This window comes from Bombus vancouverensis, chromosome 5 (genome assembly GCF_051014615.1).
Source record: "Bombus vancouverensis nearcticus chromosome 5, iyBomVanc1_principal, whole genome shotgun sequence".
In the NCBI taxonomy this organism is placed as follows: Eukaryota; Metazoa; Arthropoda; class Insecta; order Hymenoptera; family Apidae; genus Bombus; species Bombus vancouverensis.
The window spans coordinates 999,935-1,015,653 of record NC_134915.1 but is presented as its reverse complement, the minus strand read 5'-3'; the positions used below and the strand labels follow the sequence as shown (position 1 = coordinate 1,015,653).

General features: G+C 34.6%; 1 protein-coding gene across 3 annotated transcripts in view; it reads left to right on the top strand.

The window, feature by feature from the left end:
• Tsp26A (Tetraspanin 26A) overlaps window positions 1-15,719 on the top strand; it is a 128,440-nt gene that overhangs the window by 88,341 nt on the left and 24,380 nt on the right. For all 3 annotated transcript variants that reach the window (XM_033333483.2, XM_033333484.2, XM_033333482.2), the window contains exons 3-7: window positions 2,657-2,730; window positions 8,708-8,782; window positions 10,528-10,626; window positions 13,525-13,653; window positions 14,459-14,509. In XM_033333483.2, coding sequence (XP_033189374.1) covers window positions 2,657-2,730; window positions 8,708-8,782; window positions 10,528-10,626; window positions 13,525-13,653; window positions 14,459-14,509 — 428 coding nt within the window. The remainder of the gene's footprint in view (window positions 1-2,656; window positions 2,731-8,707; window positions 8,783-10,527; window positions 10,627-13,524; window positions 13,654-14,458; window positions 14,510-15,719) is intronic.

Here is a 15,719-nt window from a genome sequence, read left to right as displayed (position 1 = left end):
AACAGATACAAAAATAGTGCATTACGTCTTCCTTTGTCTTTCATACGATAGGTTTTCAAAAGGCAAGTTAAAATATTTGATCAATTAATGGGTTTTCGATATAAATAGTTTATCCAGTTCCATAGAGAATGCCAATATGGATCGAGTAATATATCGTAAAATGTATTGCAAGTTCTATTTAAAAAAGGAGAAAATTCACCTTCCTATGTGCTCTATCTACGTTTCTATTTTCTTTTTATCTTTCTATCTGTTTATTACTAAAGCTTATTGACATCCTAAAAGCATCCTTAGCTAAAAGCTACTGACATCAAATTATGTCTTCTGCAAAGCCATTTAAGTTTCTTTCGAAATATTTTCTGGTATCATAAATAGTTCAAGAGATATTGACAGGGATCGATTTAAACGCAACACTTTAAATATTTAAAAAATAACCAGACAAGACATATTTTACAGTTTAACTACGAAGTAGAAAATAGATCGATTACACGTGTAGTAATTAAAGTTTCTATTTAATTGTACATTTTTTATTACAAATTTTATTTAAGCTTCCTAGTTACGTAGAATTACATATGAGGGATTCTCTCTAGGAACATGAATTTGTTGCATAATTCCACTTGCAGAGTGAAGCTGCTAGTCGAGAGACAGTTTACAATACGGAATTTCCAGCAATTAACGGTATCTCAACATCCACATCCGACGGTTGTGGCCCACGTACTTACCGAGCTCCTTGATACTACGAGTAAAGTTAGAACGTAGCAATTAGTATTACAGACGAGGAGCAGTTGATAATTATTGAATGGCTTGGTAAATTCGTAGCATTCCGGACAGTCGATGAATTTCTAGCAAGTGAAGGAGTGCCAGCTTCGGTCATTGTCCCTGGTTAGACATTAAATGTAGCACAAGCAGTAAACAAAAATATCTGGGATTGATCCATGAACAAGACGTTTCTCCACGATAGACCTGTACGTCGATAAAGTGTTAAGAAGAAATTGACTTTAGACTGTTTGCTATTTTATATCTTTTATATCTTTATTTTCTACGATCGATAATAACACGTTATTTGCTTATGATTTAGTTTACGACTTATTATTCGTTAGGTTTCGCCCGCAAACTTCGTTCGCGTGGATTCTCAAATATAAGGAACAATCTTTAAGCGAATGAATTTTTATAAATGAAATACTCACATATTTTTTATATTAACGGTGGAATTATTCTTCGTAATAAAAAGTATTAAATCACAAAAAGATTTCAGAACAAGTACAGTGTTGACAATAACTATCGTTCCTCCTTCACCTGTACCAAACATGCGAGCGCATATAATTTAGATGCCAGGCTATTTCTCAGCTTCTAGAAAATGGATCAAAATGAGACGTATCCTATTTTCCTTCCCGGGTAGAGAAAACTCCATCAAAGTTCGTTCAGTAGCTTTTACGTGACGCGAGTACAGACAGACAAAAATTCCAATAATTAGCTTTTTGGCCTCCATAATTTATGAGTTGTCTCTGGATGATTGTTCTATTTTTCTTTTTTATTCGATGTACAAATACAACCCTTCTTTATTATATGCATAAATAGATGCATAGATTATTTATTATACACAGTCCTCGCCTATTGGCTTAGGACAGCCTTCTGGTTTTTACATCTTTCGCTTATATCCTACGCTTACTTGCCACACTATCACACTCTCGCTCTCTCCGTTCATTCTTCTCCACCTACACTTTCATTCACACGAAGCGTCCTGTTTTGCGACCAAGTTTTCAGGACAGAAAAAACAACTAAAAACAAAATCGCATAAAAGCTCCGCTTTCCAGCGGCTTAAATCCAAAAAATATATTTTCGACTTCTTTTTTCGCGTAGAATCACCCCTTTCCGCTTGTACCACCAGTTACCAACTAACTTGTATATTTCATTAGTGGAAAATTTTTCTTAAGGAAAATACTGGCATTTTGTGCTAAAAAAATCCGATTATCTTCCTTTATTATTTGTTACAAGGGAGTAATTAAGTATTTTTATTGGATAGCAATTCAATAAATAGACGGTTCATGAATCCTTAATTGATTTAAATGGAAAAATTCAAGAGGGAAGAGGTTTTAATAGTTTCTGTGTAAAATGTACCATATTGGAAATTAAATGGATTTCTGTATAATCATTCAGCTAGTCCATTTGCAATCGGAATCGAACATGTGTGTTCAGGACTCCCCTCCCGCCGTCTCGCGATTGTTATCAGTGTTATCAGTTGCTAAACAACATAGTGAACACGAGAGAAATGGGAAGTTCTCTTGCAAATGAAATTGGTAACTCTGTACCATTTAAAACTACCTTTAGACTTTTAACGACAATTTTTCTGCTTTCTATTATCTTAAAGCTACGGCTGAGTTCAATTGTGTGAAACGCTCTGTACGTCCAACTTTAGACATTGTATTCTAAGTATGATTTATTGCGAAACAAAACGATCCTAGGAGGATAAGGACAGAAAGATTCCTTGAATAAAAGATAAGATAATGATCAGCCTTATGTACACAAATAAAGATAGAGCGTAACAACAGATAAATTGAAAACGTAAACTCAGCGTAAACGTAGTATCAGCGAAACTGATAAAATATAACAGATGATAAAATATTCAGACTTAACTCAAATAATCGTTCCTCTGTTATAGGTACAGTGACATTTATCATTGGATTTACGGGATGCGTTGGCGCACTCAGGGAAAATACGTGCCTCCTAGCTACGGTATGTATTTGAACATCTAATGAAGCATTTGTGGATTGCTTTAATTATCTGTAAGCACACGAAGATACATAGCTTCTCGTGTGTATACTACCGCTCAAACGTATGTGGACACTTGTTTACCTTTGACAGAATGTAATTGTAACATACGGATGCGAGCATTCACGGTGCGACACGCGACAACCCAATACCCGAACGACAAACACCCGGTCTTTATCTTCATTTTTGTCGTGGGTCCAACCTTTATCGGTCCTTTACAGGTGGTCCCGTAACTTCTAAATTACCTAAAAAAGGTAGGTAGAGGAATACAAAGAAGAAAGAGGGATGTTTCGATACTGTAAATTCTAATACACTGTCTATTTGTAAAAAGTAGCAACTCTAGGATACTATCTAGACGCAGACAGACTTCGTGTCGTTGCTCGTGCGTCTCGTGTGACGACGAAGGCGAAACAAAAGGGGAGAGAGAGATAAGTAGAACCGAGACTCACTATGATGGTTTATCCTTATCGCTACTCCAACATACACACTCAGAATTTAATTGCGATCATCTCATGCAAGATCGGAGGCTATCGCCACGTGACAGTCGCTAAAATATAGAGACGGGATGTAACACTCTCCTAGCTCCTATAGCTAGATCCTGGTACCACCCTCGTCGACAGTTCGGTACATAATTTTCGCGCCATACACACAGGGAACTATCCTAAACTAGCAAACATTTATTCACTTATATACGCTCAGCTGGTAGAGCTTCAGGCGAACAAGGTCTCGCGTCGATGCTCACAGACAGAGCTGAAAGCAAAGTCGCGGGCTAGTGGTGTCACAGACATTAAAGCGGAATGGGAAAAAGGCACTTGTGGTTGATGTACAGGCTCGTAAACTGTAGAACAATACACGTTATTCAATGTTTACTGTAAACTGTTCGGAACATAATCCTCCTTCTTAAGACGGGCGATTGTTACTGCACACACATACACATGGATACACGTACGAGGAGCGTTTCCCGCTGATTTATTTATGTCCCGAGAAGTGTAATGTGTTGACCGTACGGGCAACAATTGAACGGCACTGAATTATACACTGTCACAACACGAAAATACACAACACGACACAGGATCACATCACTGGTATCATTCTTCGTTGCGGTGACCAGGAGCCAAATCGGGATGGGCCTTCTTCTTTCCCCCTAGCGCAGTCCTTCCGTTTACTTCCGTCTTGTCGCAGCATGCACTCAGAGTAGCACAGCGGTCAAGATCAGAGTCAGGTTATCGTGTGGTTGAGCACTCGGTCTGGTGATGGAAATACCGTTAAAACTGGCGTCGGATTCTTCACTGGCGCATCCATGAGATTGAGACTCCAAACGTATTCAGGTAGAGATCGATTACAGGGATTTCTTCGTTGTCCGTCTGTGTTCCTGTGGACGCGGTGCTAGGTCTGCTGAACCCCTCCATATTAGTCCCTTTATCTTATCTGTGGCTGCGTCTGGATCTCAATCTTCTGCTTCGGCATCGTTATCCCTTGCGGTTTCGTGGTCGTTTGGGGTACGTTGGCCGTTGCGGAAGAAGGTAATAGCTGACATTCGGACCCTGCAGAGGTGTATCTTCCACGATACATTGTCCTGTGGCTGCGTCCTTCTGCTGGCATTTTTCTGGCGCTAAGGTTAGCTTGAGGTTGGGTTAGACTAGGTTGGGATTAGGAAACTAGTACAGCTTCCCCAAGATGTACTGGTCGCAGAGGAAACATTCGATCATGCGTCCCGACTTTCTCTTTGCTGCGTTCTTTCCTTTAACCGTGCACGAGAGAATATGTTGCTTTCCTGCACGAGTTCTTTTCAGCGTGATGAGTAGTTTGTAATATAAACAGGACTACGCTGTAGACTGTTGCTTTTTAAGTGATTTTTCGTTCTGCCCGGAATTTGCACCTGGTGCGGGGATTATGGGATTCTCTATTGGTAGTTGTTCTCCGTTGGGAACTTCACAGTTCCGAGAACCTCTCGGTTCTGCTTCTGCTCGCTCTTATTATTATTACACGCTCTTATTACACTACGTCCTTTCGCCATCGTATTCCTTACTTCTCTCCTCGCGTTCTTCCTTTTCTTGTAATAACAAAGTCCCGAGAGGTGTACGGTGCACTTCCTTGGTTTCTACTATAACAGCAACAGCATATTATCATTACGAACATTTCAGTGCCAAACCCTGTAGGCAGATGGTTATTATTAAATTCAAATTTTATTGATCTTGTCGTCGATGCGTTTCGATCTGTTATTTTTCGTTCAGTATCCTATAATTCTATGGGATACTCATCTCATGCAATCCCCGCAGATATTTCATCGTCTCCTGTATTAAATATTGCTGATAGCGAAGGTGCAGTTATTCTATCAATTCTTTTTATTTTCAGGATTAATATTGCTTCATTCGATGTATTAAATCTTTCTCTACGCTCATATATCTTTATTGCTGACAATGTGGTTTTAGACAGCGCTATACAGAGAGGTAGGAGGTGCAACTATACCCACTTCCTTCAGAGTTTTAGTGTCTCTTCTGCCTGGACACGTGATCCGAAAATCAATCATCTTACTTGGTAGGCCAAATATATTCAAAAGGACTGTTTTTCATTTCTTCAGGAATGATCCACGCAGTCGAGTCGTATGGTGACTGAGAAGGTGCAATTACGTCGTCTTCAAGTTCTCTCACTGCCTGACACTCTCGTTCCTTTAAAGAGAAACAGTGTAAATTCACCCTTATATACCGGCAGGGAACGTTACTGCCTCGTATTGACGGGAATATCATCTACCGTCGGAATTTTGCATGAGATTTTATACATGATAAACGAACACCGGGTAGTTTATATCTCCGTAAGCGTTCTTCTATGGTATGTAACACATAATGTTTCTCCTCTTCCTTCAACCGCTCCAGACGAACAACGTCCATTATTTAAGTAACACGATCCTTGGGTGGAGCATGTTCTTCGAACGAAGAACAGTGAACATTGAACTCTCCTTCTTCGTCGCAACTATGGTATGCGGAGGGTGTCAGTTCCTGGCTAAGTACTTCAGTTCCTACGTCTTTGTCCAGCGCGTTTATGCCAAAACGTGACATGTCTGTGGCGGCACTCAACAGCAAATACCACCACTTGACACTAATTAGGGTCGGACGACAGCAGCGCAGTGGTTAGCGCCTTAGGTTACGAACGTTCGGAACCCGGGTTCGAATCCCGGCAACCCGGAGTTCCAATTTTTCTTCCACGCATCTAAATTAGGAAAAAATAGCAGTACCCTAGCAACCACATCTACAAGTATCACAGTCAACACTTACACCTCATGCCGGTTTTTTGAGTTTAGTTTGAAAACGTTTCTCCCACGGACAGGATATCTCTGATTTGAAGCGGAATATACGCAAGCTGGTGTGTACTATTTCGACGTATCTGTTTACGCATACGTGTTGGTATAGTAAACACTCGTGTACGTCGGTTTGCATCATGCGGTGCGTGATTAGCCCATTTCATGAATGTTATTGACCTAATCGGATCGCTACTATCTAATCTAGATTGTCTACTATCAGTAGAATCGGTGTACTGTTCGTTATGGTGGAAGAGCAACTCGACCGTTTCGGTTCGTAGCAAGTCGATTCCTAATATTACGTCGTTCACTATAGGTAAATTACACGCGATATGGAAAGCATGGAAATTTTTCGGAAATTTTATATCAAGAGCAGCGAGAGTTTTAATAACTTTCGAAACTATACCGGCGATTTTTACGACTCGACCTACATTGACAGAGTCAAATCCAGGTCTCCACATATTTATGAGCAGCAGTGTAGGTGTTTTTATTTTACGGTAAAACCTTCCAACTCGAATGCCTTTAAAACAATTTCAGTCATAGAATATTGATATGATTCATAAAATATCGATAATCGAAGCCAAGCTGCGTCTCCTGCGCTCTCGAATAAAGAGAATTCGTAAAATGATAAAACAATGGTGCAGTGGTTCAATCAATAAATCGGTACCTACGAAACTATCAATAATTATTACTTCTCAGATTGCGGTTCAATTTCACCTCGAAATTTACTACTTCATATTTCTCGTATTAATAAGCACGGTTGTTTGTAATATTTACAATAATTACAATTCTATATAAACTTTCGCTATGTAAATTGTAATTACACAAAGAATTGATAGTTATCGTTTAACTAAAGATGTAAGAAAAAATACATTTGGTATTAAAAATTCATGTCATTTCTACAAATAATATTACCATGACTAGTGTAAATGATATTATTGTAACCAGTGTGAAAAAATGAATACCGATAACAGGGAAAAACAGGGAAAGGACATAAATTTATTTTTAATTGCAGAATGCTGGACAAATTTCTGTATCATGATTATTGTTATCTCAAAAATTTCTACTGCTCAATGTAAAAAACGGTTTAATTTTAATCATGAATTACTTATAAACACTTGTAGGGAATTATGTTCGTCGTCTACGTCCAAAAGAGGATATAAGAGTACTCATTGTCATCTTAGGAGTTCTGCGAAGTGGCAAAGTTTTCTTAAAAAGTCAAAAGAGCATTTCGGTTGCTCTCTTTGTTACCACGAAACTAAAGAATCGGCTTTCAAGTTTCCTCATAAAGGAAATGTTTCCTCGTTGCCCGTTTTTTCATAAAGCACAAAATTAAAGGACGTTGACAATAAATGCCAACATTGTATCTTGGTGATTAAAAATTGTCTGCACATAGTGTATATTATCCGTTAATGTATACTATATAAATTCAATAATTTACAAATTAAAAATACTTTGTGACTTGAAATTTCAAAAATATTGTGTTGCATATTTTTTATTGATTCGTAATGGTAATTGAATTTATTTGTATTTAATACACACTAACGTAAAACTGGTTTGCAATTATCAGATATGCGATACAGAATATCCTATGGTTAAACAAATAACAGTGCTATTAACGTTATCTTCTTTGCTATGATAAATATTTGATTTATAATGTTATTATGCACAGCGTATGATTGTACAGGTATAATGTCGTGATTATATCGTAACAGCTATCGGATAAATTATAATCTATGTATTTTGGTATAATAATAATCAAATAAATAAATATAAACAATAGATGATTTTACCGAAAAGGTCAATAAAGTTAATGTACATTATGTTTACAGTTAATAAGTATAATTGGAGGAAACATTTAATTCAGATAACTGCTACTATTCTTTGAAGCGTTTCTTTTGAATTTAAAGCATTTAGAGTTTAATTTCAAGTAAATGTTACTTCGTTACATTATTCAGCTGTAACAAAATGCGTAACAGTGAGAATTTCGCGTGAAGTATAATAACGTGCAACACTTTTTACGTATTTTATCATGCGTTTGCCTCACAATTGCTGCAGAACGATGTAATTACACGATGAGTACTTTAAGTATTTCACATATAAACTTACGTACGTTTTTATTTCTTGACGAACTTTCAAGTTACAGTCAACGTAACAATATTAAATTATTTAACACAGATTGAACAATTAAAGGATTAAAATGCAATTGGGAGGAATGGTGAGATTAAAGTCTAAATAATTAATACGATTATTAGCATTATTTTATTAATCGACGATGTTTACTTACGATGTTTTTTCTGTTTATGTAACAATTGTTTAAATAACATTTTAAGCTATTAACTTTTGTATTTTTTGTATTTTTGTATTTTGTTTTTTGTATTTTTCTCCGTATTTTTTAAATTCAAATAATTGATAATTTTTTCGAGAATGTGAAACCTGTTATTTTATACTAATTTTCAAATTGAGAGATCGATAAAGATTTTACAGAAGTAAATTCTTTGATACATAATTCTACTAAAATTATAAAACTGATTCTAACAATCCACAAAATTATTTTTATACTTGTTTTACGATATCAAATGCATGATTTTACATTCTGAAAGATTGAAGTTTATTACAACGTTATTTTATATGAATCTGTTCCAGTATGCGATATTTCTGGCGTTATTATTGTTAATGGAGATGGCAGCCGGTGTCTTAGGATTTGTCTTCAAGGACTGGGTGAGTTTTATCAAAAATCTATTAATATTCTCGCGATGATCTCTACTTATGTCGATGTACATAATGAGATTATCATTGGGAATTATTTGTTGCTACGTCCTTTAAATTAAAGAAATTTCCCCGCGAGCGAACTTGATAAGTTTCATATTTATTAAATCTTCGTAAATATTTTTCTCGTTGTGTCGATGTACACGATAAGACTATAATTGGGAATTATTTGTTGCTATGTCCTTTAAATTAAAGAAATTTCCCCGCGAGCGAACTTGATAAATTTCATATTTATAAAAGCTTCGTAAGTATTTTTCTCTTTCGTAAGTATTTGGGAATTATTTGTTGCTACGTCCTTTAAATTAAAGAAATTTCTCCGCCAGCGAACTTGATAAATTTCATATTTATAAAAGCTTCGTAAATATTTTTCTCGTGTACATAAAATTATATTAATATCATTTGGTGTAGGATGATGAATAGTTTCCTATATATTCTTGGCGCGACTCATTTATTATATAAACTGTCGCATAAACTTTTGTAGTAACTATGCCAATGTATTTTGTAACCAAGAATAAGACGAAAATGTCGTATATATTATACTTAAGTCTGACATTTTCATCTAGGTTTTTGTCTAAACAGGTTTACACGAATCTTGGAATTCTGTTTGTTGTACGGATCGTAAAATGAATTCGAAACACTGTATTGTATTCGAACTGTTTTTAACTATACGTCGAAACAAGTAATTTAACTTAACGATGACTTTATATCGTAAAACTTTAAAATCTCTCTTCGCTACTTGATGATTTCCAGTGGAATAAGTCAATAAGTAAATATCCGCATATCTGTGTTACATGGAATACGCGTAAACGTAATTTACAGTCAGAGTTATGGACGATAAAAAGGAAATAAATTTTATGTACTTTAAATATTGCTTCCCCTCTGTGAAAGATTTATTTTTACCATTCTTTCTGGATATCTACAATAACTGCAGTACGTTAGTTCCATTGGGAAAAATAATATGCAAATTTAAAAGTTTGTTTGAAGTATATGATAAAAGAATCTTCGTTTGATATGCCCTTTTTATAATGTTGTTTCAATCTCTGTGAATTGTTTTTAATAAACAAAAAATATAACTCGATATTATATAGCTCAAAAAACAACTTGTGTAATTAATAACAGCTTTTCCTAATTGTGGCATTTCATCAATATTTGCATGTTTAATTTACGGTGTAGATTATTATTTATTATTTGCCACTTACTGTTAATTATTCATTATTTATTATTCGTGATATAGATTATATTTATAGCGGAAGTATGTGGCGTTTTATATTCGTACAAATTAAAAGAGTTAACAAAAGCTCAATATTTTAATTATGAAGACACGATTAACATTTTTTGGCGTTGCTAACAATTGAAATGACTCTCTAAAAATAAGTTTCGTTTTGGTACTACAGAACGTACTAAGCACATAACACGCAAAGTTTGAGTTTTAAGTTCATGTACTCGCCGTTCCTATGTTAATAATTTCATCGTATTCGATAGTTCATACGAAATTTCTATTCTCACAAAGGAATGCACAAATGATTGTTCACGTAAGTCAGTAATTAGAAGGATAAAATGGTTTAATTCTCCTGAAAATGTTGATATGCTACAAATTAACCAAAGACTCAACATACCGTTCATATCGTGTTCGGATTCATTTTATCGATCGTAATTTATCGCAAAACATAGAATTAATACGTTGATTCGGTGTACAGATAAAATCACAAGCCACTGGCGGTTTCCAAGCGTTCATCATCCACTATAGAGAAGATCCTGATCAGCAGAATCTCATCGATTGGATTCAAGAGGATTGGGTACGTGTCATATCGTTATTTGTCCAATTAGATAAGGGAATACGTTTTCTATTACATTAAAAACAGCATATAAATTCTATTAATGTAACAATCAGTGAACTAATTTCATTTATTAATGCAGATCTATCGATACAATTAATCAGTACAATTAATTCATTAATATTTAGATTAATACAATTTACTGTCTTTATAACCGGTACATACGCAACGATTAATTGTGTTGATTAATTAGTTAACTAAAGTTGATTAAATAACTGTATTAATTAGTTAATTTAATTGATAGAATTTATCGATTCACGTTTTGACAAGCAATGTGACACTTCAATAGAAACGTTGCTACGTCGCTTCAGTCTCGCAGATCCTGTCAATAGTTATACTACTATTCCAATCCTCTATTCTTTACGTTAGTTCAATTCCTATCCATGAGAGACCGTCATATCGCTGTTCTCGATGCATTTCCTTTCATCTAATGAAATGCCTGCATAGTACTTCGGTATTATAGCATGTAAAGGTGCGTTAAGACGATCAATATTACTGTCACTGTTTCTAGTATCTCGACATTACAGGCATCTTCAGACGATCGATTACAATAATACAGGGTGGTTGGTAACTGGTGGTACAAGCGGAAAGGGGGTGATTCTACGCGAAAAAAGAAGTCGAAAATATAGAATAAAAATTTTTCGTTCGAGGCTTTGTTTTCGAGAAAATCGACTTTGAATTTTCGGTCGGTACGCGTGCACTTTATCGCGTCTCGTTATAACGGATCTCACTGTAGATCGTTGTCTCGATGGAAAAATTAAAAAAAAATTTTATTCTATATTTTCGACTTCTTTTTCACGTAGAATCACCCCCTTTCCGCTTGTACCACCAGTTACCAGCCACCCTGTATATCGATCGTCTACATTAGACGGTCTCTTACATACCACGATGTTGAGAAGCTTGAAATATTGACAATAATATCGATCGTCTTAACGTTCCTTAAAAGCTACAATACAGGGTGTCTCGCACAAGTAGAACAAGCCTATGGTCCTGACACGATATTGTATTGAGTGTCGGTTAAGAGAAGACGAGATCGAATATAAGGTATTTATTCGTCGATAGTGTTCCTTAGCTTACGCGACTTACAATTAAATAGAAAATAGCAAGTTGTACGCGAGGAACGTCACGAAGCAGTTCCTGGAGACAACCCAACTTAAAGTTTCAGCACTGCGAAATGTGCACTTCTAATAAATACCTTGCAACTTGTATATACAGGGTGGTTGGTAACTGGTGGTACAAGCGGAAAAGGGGTGATTCTACTCGAAAAAAGAGGTCGAAAATATAGAATAAAATTTTTTTTTTTTAATTTTTCCATTGAGACAACGATCTACAGTGAGATCCGTTATAACGAGACGCGATAAAGTGCACGCGTACCGACCGAAAATTCAAAGTCGATTTTCTCGAAAACAAAGCCTCGAACGAAAAATTGTTATTCTACATTTTCGACTTCTTTTTTCGCGTAGAATCACCCCCTTTCCGCTTGTACCACCAGTTACCGACCACCCTGTATATTTTCAAATTCGTTTGAAATTTTACTAAATTAATTACGAACTCACGATAGTCGTGTCTCAATTTTAAGACATTTAGTATAATATATACAATAATATATACAATAGTATAATATGCATAAAAGTATGCAGCAGAGTTTTATTATTCAAGTGAAATGTATATTTCGTAACGATTGCAAGAAGGACGAAAACTTTTGAAATATTATAATATATTATTTCGATACTTCTGACGTTCTAAATGTAATTTCATTAAAATAGAATCATTAATAAAATAATAAGTCTCTTTAATATAATACTGATAATTGTATTAATATTAATGAAGAGTTTCAGTAATAATATTATTACAATTAATTAATTAATTATTCCAAGTTAAATTATCATACATGTTAGGGAATCATGTGTTAATTAATTGACTAATTAAGACGAAATTACTGATTCAATATTTCTCATATTTATGACGTTAATTAAAACGAATCTTCAATTTTTATTTAATTAAAATACTTTTCTACGCTATTATACTTTATAAAAATCATGATTTCGATCACAGTGCAGTTTTTATAAAGCATTCTTTGATATAAACACCGCTTTGTTTCACAGTTTCACGAAATGATACGAAGAAAATTATTGAATTCACTGAGCGTGAAGAAAGAACGTGCATTTAAGTTTAACGAAGCTCTTTGAACAGCAGTTTCACACGTTCTCTCTCTCTCCCTCTCTCTCTCTTTCTTTCTACTAAGCAAATTGATACTGTGTCTTCCACTTTTGTCCTTTCCCCTCCTTAATACTGACTTTATTTATAATGGCGAGATTCCTATTTCTTTCATCTTTGTATTATTCAGTGCTAGACACTAAAGTACTGTTACACGAAGCAACATGTTAAATACCGATACGCTGCACATACTTGTCGAACTACATAACAAGTTAAAGAACATGAAATTGGTGGCACGTAGTTGCTAAAAAACGAAAGCAACACGTGTTTATCGGATTTATTTGATTTAATTCAATTGATTAATGTTCGTTTAAGAGAAAATGTTTCAGCATAACGTTGTCGCAATTATAAAGTTAGAACTAGTAACATTTTGCAAATACGACGAGTAACGATCAAATTTTGTAAATCAATTGCGTAATTCAAATTATATAATTCGATTACGGCAGTTGAAATTATGTAATTCAATTGCGTTAATCCCAATTTTGTAATTCTATTAAACAATTCAATTACGTAATTGAAATTATGTAATTGGATTACAACACAATTGAACGTAATTGAATTAATATGTAATCGAAATAGAGTGTTATTAAATTGCGTAATTAAATTACAGTGTAATTCAATTAACGCAACCGTATTTTACAGTTACAGTGTTGCGGCATCGAGGGCCCTAAAGACTGGGATCGCAATAATTATTTCAATTGTTCATCGAGCGACATTGGCTCGAGGGAAGCATGCGGCGTGCCTTTTAGCTGTTGTAAACGAAAGCCAAATGTAAGTTTTTTTTTTATCTCACATTAGTATATTTTTTCTTCACTTGCAATAAAAGAATTTCTTACCTCTGTTAAATAAAGAATTAATTGCATGCGAACTGCAGTGATGATTCTTCTATAATATACAGGGTGGTTGGTAACTGGTGGTACAAGCGGAAAGGGGGTGATTCTACGCGAAAAAAGAAGTCGAAAATGTAGAATAAAAATTTTTCGTTTGAGGCTTTGTTTTCGAGAAAATCGACTTTGAATTTTCGGTCGGCACGCGTGCACTTTATCGCGTCTCGTTATAACGGATCTCACTGTAGATCGTTGTCTCGATGGAAAAATTAAAAAAAAAATTGTATTCTATATTTTCGACTTCTTTTTTCGCGTAGAATCATCCCCTTTTCGTTTGTATCACCAGTTACCAACCACCCTGTATTATATTATCGTATTCAATTTAGGAAATAATCTGAAGAAACCGTAGCCATAGAACCATGGACATTTTTCTCCATTTTTTTTTCTTTTTTTTAAATTTTTCCATCGAGACAACGATCTACAGTGAGATCCGTTATAATGTACCGCACGCGTACCGACCGAAAATTCAAAGTCGATTTTCTCGAAAACAAAGCCTCAAACGAAAAATTTTTATTCTATATTTTCGACTTCTTTTTTTGCGTAGAATCATCCTCTTTCCGTTTGTACTACCAGTTACCAACCACCCTGTATAAACAAGTACAAGATTTCACTGTATTTGAAATAAAAATGTTATTAGTAATTTTATATCTCAGAATATTGTCTCCTAATCATTCCTTCGATGTTTTCAGGAAATTATAAAAAATAAACAGTGCGGCTATGATGTTAGAAAACCTAGCTACGTAAGTAATTTTTTCAAATTCAATATTACCTTTAACACTAAACGTTGTATTATTATAACGAAAGCAGGGATCGAATGAAACTGTTCAAATGTCCAAGTAGACATGAAATAACAGTAATTTTTTAACTGTCGTGTTTTGAAAAAACAGTTGTAAAACGAAGTGCATCTACTGAAACTTTCATCCCATACATTTTTGCATAAATAGGAAACTTTTAGTTCTGTAGAAGCACAAGAGAGTTTTAGTTCAAGCGAGACATTTATTTTGCTTTGAAACAGTTAAAGTTGAATGTTTTCAAACTGCTCTTCAGTGCTCAAACTGCTTAACCACTCAAAGCGATTTAGAAAATACAAAATATTCTTCTTAAAATGAAACTCTGAACTCTGAGCATATATATATATATATATATAAATAATTAACTGCATATTGTTTTGTTCAATCTCATTGTTTGTAAAATGAAATAACTGTATCTATAAAAATCACAACTTACTTTCTCTCTTATACTCATTCTGCTTTCAACTTTTTAAATAATGCTAATTAAAACATAATTCTAGCTTTCATACTTTCCTCTAAAATATTTGTTAAAAGGTATGTATATAATCTTACACAATTTTTGGCATACAAAATGGCTGTTATAAGGGAACTTTTGCAGCAGAATCAAAGTACTAACGTATAAAGTAAACGTAAAACAGAAAAAGAGTTATTGAAAAATTAAAAGCTCAGTAACTGACTTTTATTTATAAGAGTTAGCTGTTTCATTCGACCCCCCCCCCAAAGAAAACTTCTACTTGTCGTGTTTGCAAGGTTTCTTCTCTTAAAAATTATATTTCCATTAATTGTACTCTATATTACTGCATTCATCTATTCTAAAACCATGTTTTTCACCATCACTTTATTTACCGTGACCATTACTTACGTTCTTTCTGCGAGCATTTAAAATAACTTCTCATTTCTGCTTTTTCTTAATCAGTGCCTTTCATATATTTTACACTAACTAACTAATAGGCTTGAACGAGCTATTATACTCGTTAAAATATGGACAGAACACTACACTAGTTTTTACGCTTTCGTTTGCTGATTCTCATTTGTCTCGAGTGCTGACAGTTTAATTTTAATCTTTAAATGTAGCTGCCATGTCTAGTTACAAGATAAGCTTCGGTATTAAAGAAGGAAGTTTTGTAATAAAATATGACAGTGGAGATAAAACAATCTT